The following is an 8,676-nucleotide window of genomic DNA, read 5'->3' as shown; positions in this document are numbered from 1 at the left end:
ACTTATTGAACTGAGGAATTTACGCTAAACTCTTTCAAAATAAATAAAATCCTGCTAAGTATCATGCATGTTAATAACTTTGAAGATGATAAACAAACTGGAAACTCCTTAAAGAATGAGACACTAGAATACATTTCTAGGTATGTTACCAAATGAGAATCCTTATGTAAGAAATGAATGCAGGAGGTTGCTATTTTCCACTTTTCTTCCTCTTAAATTGGCTTCTGCTGTCATATGCAAGCAATCTAAGCAATCTTTTGCTATGGATAATACTTACAATTAGGACATTAAGAACCTGTATAAAATTTAGCAAGGTTACAGACCAAAAAAATGAACAATGCGATTAATCATGCAACTTATAAAACAGGATTTTTCATATTTCCACTGTGCAATCAAGTAAGATTTCAACAAATTTTCCCCTTAAAAATACTTCTAGCCCTAAGAATATTCAATTCAACTCCTAATATAATAATATAATGAGGAATATACAGCCACAAATATCTCATCTTCATCTACACAAAGCTTACACATCTTGTTTTGTAAATCTGCACACTGGTCATATTTTCAGTGTAAATTCAGAAGGTAAAAGCCTTTTGTTCTTAACTCCTCCGTAATCTTGTAAATATAGAAAATAATAGTATTTGGAATTTATTTTTCCTTTTATTATTGAGTAAGTAAAAGGGATTCAACCCCTTACAATTAAAACTGTGGTCTAATTTTGGGGTGGAACCTCCATTCAGGCTTAAATTGCCATTTTAAGTGTTACTATGAGCCTAACAATTGATTGCAAATGAAACAAGAATAAACCACTTTTGGCAGATTCTGCTGTTGTTTTTCCTGCTGGCTTTTGTTCCAGCTTTTATTTTCCATGGGAAAATTTTCATATTGAGAATACCGAGAGGGCCAAATCTTTTAAGACATCCCCTAAGTGCACACACAATTAGATATCCTATGCTCATGTAATTACTCCAGTAGTTATTTAGACAACTCACAATTGCCTGATTTGAGTACACAGTTGGAGCATGTGCCAAAGGCAGGTGCACACTTTTTTTTTTTTTTTAATTTAACAGTAGCACAAATCTACAGGTTTAATTCTTTACATTACCCCTTCACCTCCTGAGAGAATGCTACTTATGCACATGTTCTTATATGGAATGCACTGCATTACAAAAGCAGAAAAGATGTATTTCCACATGTTTATAGTGGACTGGTCACTGTGATATATGCAGACTGACTGTAGATGGCTGTATGATTTCTAAATCAAATGCTGTGCCCTGTATTGAAAAAAAGCCCCACAATTTCATTACTGAGCTGTTAAGTATTCAAAGCATATTTTACTAGACAAGAATTAGATGTTTGACTGCTTTTGTTTTTCTTAATCTGCTCCAACATAAAACAAACGTGAGGAGTGACAAACAGAAAATCATGGTATCAAACGCAAACTGAAACAACCTGATTGAAATTAATATACATAATGACATTAATGACATACCAGAAGATCCTCATTTCTTCAGATTTATTATTTTTGGTGATTGTTGGTTTGTTGTTTTTTTGTTTTGTTTTGTTTTGTTTTGTTTTGTTTTGTTTTTTTTTTGAGAGGGGAAGTAGGTTTTTTTGTTTGTTTTTTGGTGCTTTTTTTTTTTTTTTTTTTTTTTTTTTTTTTTTTTTTGCCTGTGCTTTTAAATCTGCAAACTTTTAGCTTTAAATTCCTCTTTCTACTTTAAACATTCTGTTGTAGCAAAAATTTCAGTGCACTGATGTAAAACACTACCATCAGCAGGGTGGAACCTACTTTGGTCTCTCTTTTTTCTTAACATCTGGGAATCAAAAACCTCTGTAGACTGGCATGGAGATTTCCTTTCAAAGTATATTTGGCAAAGCCACATGGACGTGTTGATTATAATGCCCTAAACAGCCCACAAAACATTAAAGTTTTTTTCTCTGGAAATCAGGAGTATTGTAAGTAATGTCATCAGAGATGAGACACAACACTTCCATTCTTCACATGATTACTACTAACTTACTAAGTTTTATTTTAGTTTCATATTTTGAGGTACATCTCAGATAGACTGATCCTTCCTATGCTGTCCATGCTGTCAAACTGCGAATTTTAGGCTCATTTTTCCTAGATTGAGACAGAAGTAATAAAACCACTTTAGCTAATGTTGGATTATGGGCTATGTCTCTACTTTGTCCTTTTTGTCCTATACTACACCTCCAAAAGCTTAGGTATCCATTGCACTATCAGGTCCAGTCAGAAAATACAAAATTGTGGCAAACAGCAACTTAGGACATATTGTATTTTTGGACAGTTGTATAAATGTGCAAGGTCTTGTATTTTGGTCAAAACAAGCCCATGCATGAGGATTGGAGCAGTGGCTGGAAAGCTGTACAGAGGAAAAGACTCCATGAGTGTTGGTTCTCACTTGGCTCAACATGAATCAGCAGTGTGCCCAGGTGGCCAAGAAGGCCAATGGCATCCTGGCTTGTATCTGAAGTAGTGCAGTCAGCAGGAACAGCAAAGTGATCGTTTCTGTGTGTTCTGGTGAGTCTGCACCTTGAGTACTGTGTTCACTTTTGGGTTCCTTTCTATAAAAAAAGACAGTGAGACCCTGGAGCTTGTCCAGTGAAGGACAACCAAGCTGGTGAGGGGTCTGGACCACAAGTCTTATGGGGAGCAGCTGAGGAAACTCGTTCAGTCTGGAGAAAAGGCGGCTCAGGGGAAATATTTCTCTCTGTAACTTCCTGAAAGAAGGTTGTAGGGAGGTGAGTGTTGACCTCTTCTCCCAGGTAATGGTGATAGGACGAGAGATTATTGCTTCAAGTTGTGCAGGATGTTCAGGGCAGATGGAAAAATTTCTACTCAGAAATAGTGGTGAGGCACTGGAACAAGCTGCCTAGAAGATGGTGGAGTCACTGTACATGGAAGCTTTCAAGAATTGTGTAGATGTGTCACTCTGGGACATGGTTAGTGGGCATGGCAGAGATGGGTCAACAGTTGGACTGGATGATCTTAGTGGTCTTTTCCAACACTAATAATTCTATGATAAATATGTATGGTACAGCTCTTCTGGCAAGTAAAACAAACCCTCCAGTGCTAAGTGGTCTTCTAAAATAGCTCACATGCTTTTAGAACTTATAATGAATGCCCAAGCGGTGCTCAAGCAGCGTCCTTGGCAGCAGCAGGCCTCTGTCACCAGGCAAGAAGCGCCCAGTCAGCCTGGGTGCCAGCAAACACAGCTCAACACATCATTTATAATGTTAAAGCACTGCGCTGGTTTGTGACATTCATGTCCACCTTCTGTGAGAAAGTTTTCTGAGTAGTGTGAACCCAGCTAGCTGCTTCAAGGGAGAGCTGCACTGAATTCATTTCAAACTACCTCAGTACAAGCCACTCCAGGTATGATTTATGTACATAATTGGGCATCCTTAGAAAGCGAACGGCACAAGAAAAAAAAAAATAGAAAAGAAAAAAAGGTTAACCTCCTAATCTCAACAGATCCCAGCGCCCCATTCTGCTGCTGCTGCCTCCGAGGGCTGGCAAGGACAGGGTGGGAACGGAGCTTGCACCACTGCCCGAGCCGAAGCCCGAGCCGAGCCGACCCGTCCTCCTCCGCACAGCCAGACCGCCACATTGCAGGTGCCACTCAGCCCCAGTGCCGTGCAGGGAGCGGGGAGCAGGGAGTGAGACCCAGGAGCTGACAGCTGCGACCACGCCGCGGCCTCACCGCCGCCTTGCGCGCCTGCGCGCAGGGAGAGAAGGGGAGGGTGAGGGTGGGAGGCGGTGCTATCGCGCGTCTCCGCGTGCGGGCAGGGAGCCCTTCCCCTTCCCTTCTCTTCCTTTCCCTTCCCCGGGCCTCCCCCAACGCCTCCCCCTGCCCCGCGTCCCTCGCAGGGCGCCGGGCCGGCGCGGGGGTCTGCGAGCAGCGCAGGGAGGGAGGGAGGCGGGGAGGGAGCGGGGAGAGAGAGAGGGAGAGAAAGAGAGAGGCTGAGCCAGATCTTCATGCCACTGCAGGCAGCAGCAGCAGCAGGTAAAACCAGCCCCGGAGCATCTGCTCCCTTCACCCGCTTACCCCCCTCCCGGCCGGCCGCCCCGCAGTCAAAGTGCGCCGGCCCCCCCGGGCCTCTCCCAGCGGCGCCGCCCCGTCCCGCCGCCCCTGGCCGTCGGCGCGCAGCGCTGGGGCCGGTGAGGCCTGCGCGCAGCGGGTGCCGCGGGCCGCTGCCTGGCCTCCTCCCGCTGCTTCCCGCGGGGCCGCCTCCTCCGGGCCCGGCGGAGGGCAGGTGCTCCCCAGGTAGGGACCGCTGAAGCCAGAGCCTCAGTTCTGGGAGGTGGAAGCAGGGAGGGAGGAGGAGGAAGCAGATGGTCATAAGATTGTCCCCCTCTGGACTTTTTTTTCCTTTCCATTGTTGTCGGTGGTAATTCTGATGGCTGAAGAGGGGAGAGTTAAGGTCGAAGTGATTTTTCTTTTCCCAGGCCTTGACAAAGAGTTTTTGGAAAACGCCAGGTTTCCCTCCACTTTCTTGACCCTGATGACTGTCTTTCCTTTCCTTCCCACCCATCTGACCCCAGTCTGTGCTGACTGCCCAATTTATTGCCTACAGAGTGACAGTTTTAGACTTACTAATTGCCACATTTGGTTATCTTTATGTTACGGTAGTTCAAGCAGTGTAGTCAGTATGGATTTCAGTGCAAGGGCTGCAGTTGGCACATTTTAGTTGTTGGAAGGTTTCATCCTCTTAGGTTGCTGTACCATACCCATCAGTTGTGTAGTGTAGGTACATATCCTATGGTGTTATTCATCCTGGGGGCTTCATGGTTTGCTTTTAAGGAATAGTTGTCCCATCACACTGACAGAACATTGCTTTAAGTGGTACATATGACTTGAAATACTTAACAAACAAGAAGAATGTTAGTTGATATGTGAAAGGCTCGTATTCCAAAGCATATTAGATTGGGTATCAGGAGTCAAGAGTGGTCTTCTAGTTTTGCCATGCAGCCATACAACATCCTTTTGCTGCTTTATTGCTAGCAATCCTTCTTATTTGCCCTTACAGAGTACTCTGCAAGTTGGTTTAAAAGCACAACTATCCTCATACCAATGTAAGTTCATTGAAGTTTATCAGTTCTGTTGTTTGCCACACTTTCATTCAGTGATAGCGTCTCTGTGAAAATGAAACCTTCCACAATGTATCCCAAATAAATATGGGCTGTTTATTGGAATTGAAAATATTTTTTGAAAAGTTGAAGGTAATAAAACACACAGATAAATTAATCCCAGACACCCCACCTATCTCAGAATCATTGCTCACTACTTACTTTGTAACTCAATCCAACAGGCAGTCCTAAAACTGGGCAGTAATAACAGTGTATCATTTTGGGGCAACAATGTTTCTTCTTTTGGAAACCAGTCCTTGTTTTGTAATAGTTGACAGCCTTAATGTTACCATGAATAACAAATTGCCAAACTTCTTGTTTATTGACATGTGTGGCCTGTTCTTATCACATTCATAAATATAATGGGAGTGATTACTGGACTAGGTGCAATTTGTGCAATTTAGGTTTTGTAATGCATTCTGACACATCTGATAAAAACAGAACTAGCCACAGCCCAGCCCAAAGAAATTGGTGAGTTTTTAAACTTATGTGAAGTTCGTAACATTGTTGATCCACCAACAGGAACTTACCCCTGCATGATTTACACACCTTCATTATGAACTTCAGCTCATAACAATGTATGAGATCACAAACAATTCCTCTTTTTACATACAAGCATATATTGGGAAGAAGGTGCATGGTTGATCTTCCCCCACCTTCCCTCCAATTTTATGATGGCTTAATTTGTAGAAATTGTTGATATAGTCAACTCCCATACAGGCTGAACATTTCAAAAGATACTGGTGGCATCCTTTTATTAGTGAGGTGAAGAGTCAGGAGGATGTTCTCCAGCTTAGTGAATAGCAATGACAATGAAGTAAGGGCTTGTACTGGTGGTACCATTCAAGAATTAGTAACACTGGTGGGATTGTTGTTTGTTTTGCTTTGTTTCACCTGAGGGAAATCACAAGCCCAATTTTATACAAGTGATTTTTCAGATCGTGCTGCAGTGTTAGCAAAGCTCACTTGTCACACAAAAGATGGTCACACCTTCCCTTAAAATACCATTGCACCTGCAAGAGTGACACTTAGCCTTGTGAAAACATTCCTCTCACATTTGTCCTTTGTGTTACAGAGTTGGTTTTGTTCTTTTATTTTTTGTTTGTTCTTTTATCTTTTGTTTACATTTCAGTAGTGGAATTCTTTTGGAATTTGCTACCTCATATTAGCTTGCAAGTGAAGTGTGATTTGGTGGAAGTGTGTTACATGTGCTCTGCCTGCCTATGATTTACACTACTGTAGATATTTGCTGTCTCTGGCTTATTCTTGCTATTATAACTTCATTTTTTACTATGGAAGGATTATACAAAGAGCTGCTTTGCACTTTGCCCTGTAAGGAATTCTGCTGCTGAAGTCTTTTTAGAAAGTTTACTCTATGCTCCATCCTTAGGAGCTTTATCTTAAACTGTTAGGTACGCTGCTGTAATTGGCAACAGCTGTTGCTGAGAATTGTGGAGGATAGACAGTTTCTGAGATAATCAGTAACTAGTCCATTTGAGGCTTTGTTGATTAGCGAGTTTACGAGAATTTTGGATCAGGAGTCAGTGATGACTGCAGAGTGCAAATGTGGTATGGTATGTGAATAATTTGCCTTAGCCTCTACGCCACTCTGGAGTAAATGCAATACAGGTTTTGGGTGTTCTAAGCCCAGTAAGCTGCCCAAGGCAGCCCATTATGGTAGCCCATAAAAGTACAGGTATTTGGCTGTGTTGTGCTGTAGGAGAAAGAGGGCTGTGAAATATGATGTGAAGGAGTTGTATGCCTGTTTTTGACTGCTGTATTAATGAGCCTTCAAATCTTTTTTTTTTTTTTTTTTTTTTTTTTTTTTTTTTAACATCAGAAAGAGTAGGCATAATTGTTCCCATTTCCAGTTTTTGAAAGTTGGCATTGAGTTGTGGTTTGCTTGATAATGTTTTTAGTTAACCATGTTAACTAAACCCAGGTTATTTTTTTTTTCTTTCCTGATAATTCAGCTTCTGAGATTGAATACTCTCTAAAAAGAACTCAATACAGAGTTGAAGTTTCTATCACATTAGGTAGCGTTATAATCTGATAAATCGTATTATTTTTATTTATGTTAAATACAAAAAGGAATGATTTGAATTTTATCTGTATCTGTGTGTGAGATGGTCGTTGAGGAGACATGGTTAACTCTATTTATATTCTGAGAGCTGGCATTAGACATGAGAGAGCCAAACTGAACATTTCTCCAGACTCCAGATTTCTCCAAACCTTGGAGAGGAACATGCAACAGTTGGCAGTCCATTAGGATAAAGGTCAAGGAATTACTAAACAAAACAGAAGTAGGTGTTTTGCCTGTGTTAATGGCTAGATGTCAATTTCTAAAAAGACTGGAGTCATATCACAGTCTGAAGTCTAGTTGGAAATAATTTGAAAATAATAGGAAGAATCACATCACTGTTGTTGAACTGAATGTGGTGCAAGAGAGTCATCATTCCAGTATCTTGTGCTGTATTTTTTGATAAAACTTTATATTTACCTATGTACTATTAAAGTTGAGGTGCTTTTAGTTCCGTTAATGGGTTAGCAAATCTGTATTTTAGGTTTATTATAGAACGTTATTATGACGTTGCTAATTAATCTAGTGCAAGTATGCAAAATTCATGTGGTTTACTTAAGTTGACTTTTCTGCACTACTATATCATGTGGTGCTGCTTTGGAGTGGAGATCAACACTGTCTTGATATATTCACGTTTGCTTCACCTCGAATGTATTACAGCATCAGTTTTTGTCTGAATGGATACTTTTTTTTTTAGCTGAAGTTCTAGTTGGCTAAGCTTTTTTCTAAAGTATATCAAGATATTGAGAATCTACCATTTACTTCTCTGGATGACTTGTTTCAGTGATTCATCTTTTCCACTATTTAAAAATAAGGCATGCAATTATTGTTTGAATACATTTGAATGCATCTGTCTTTCACTGGTTCTTGTTGTTATGTCTGAATTCTCTTTCACATCAGACTGCCTTAAAAACTTTATTTGTCCCTTTGACACAGTTGTCTCTCCTAGCGTCAGTTCCTAGCATTTAAAGATAGAGGTAGCTTTTAAAATACACAGATCGAAATCTATGATCAACAGATCACAGATTTACTGGGCTGACAGCCCTAGGACTCTTGGAGAAGTTTAACAAGTATGCTGATGTAAAGCGGTTGTCTCACCATGTTTTTTAACATCTGATCTGGAACATCTGTTTAACAAATGAGTTGGAAGGAAAAATCAATATAATGTGATACAATTATACCATTTTGAATATTTCCAACTATAGAGTGAAAGTGTTTATTGGCTATTTTTGATCTTTGCATATGATTTTTAACCCTTCTGCCACCTTTGCCTAGCCACAGGGCTGTGCTGGTGTTGTGACGGTGTGCAGTGCTGGTACTGCTGGCTGCATCATATGTGATGTTTGATGTTTCTCAGCTTCTACACTTCATAACTATTTCGTGTTGATGGTGATCCACCTCACACTTTTCCGTATTGTTGATCCTGTTTTACTTTTACTGC

General features: G+C 40.8%; 1 protein-coding gene across 1 annotated transcript in view; it reads left to right on the top strand.

Moving 5' to 3' along the window:
* Positions 1-3,801: 3,801 nt before the first annotated feature.
* Positions 3,802-8,676, top strand: part of TBC1D5 (TBC1 domain family member 5) — a 293,599-nt gene continuing 288,724 nt past the window's right edge. The window contains exon 1 of the mRNA XM_052695951.1: positions 3,802-4,031. Coding sequence (XP_052551911.1) covers positions 4,004-4,031 — 28 coding nt within the window. The 5' untranslated portion in view covers positions 3,802-4,003. The remainder of the gene's footprint in view (positions 4,032-8,676) is intronic.

This window comes from Tympanuchus pallidicinctus, unplaced genomic scaffold (assembly GCF_026119805.1).
Source record: "Tympanuchus pallidicinctus isolate F22 unplaced genomic scaffold, pur_lepc_1.0 scaffold3, whole genome shotgun sequence".
Taxonomy (NCBI): domain Eukaryota; kingdom Metazoa; phylum Chordata; class Aves; order Galliformes; family Phasianidae; genus Tympanuchus; species Tympanuchus pallidicinctus.
The sequence above is the reverse complement of the archived record's forward strand: the minus strand, read 5'-3'. Positions and strand labels throughout refer to the sequence as shown.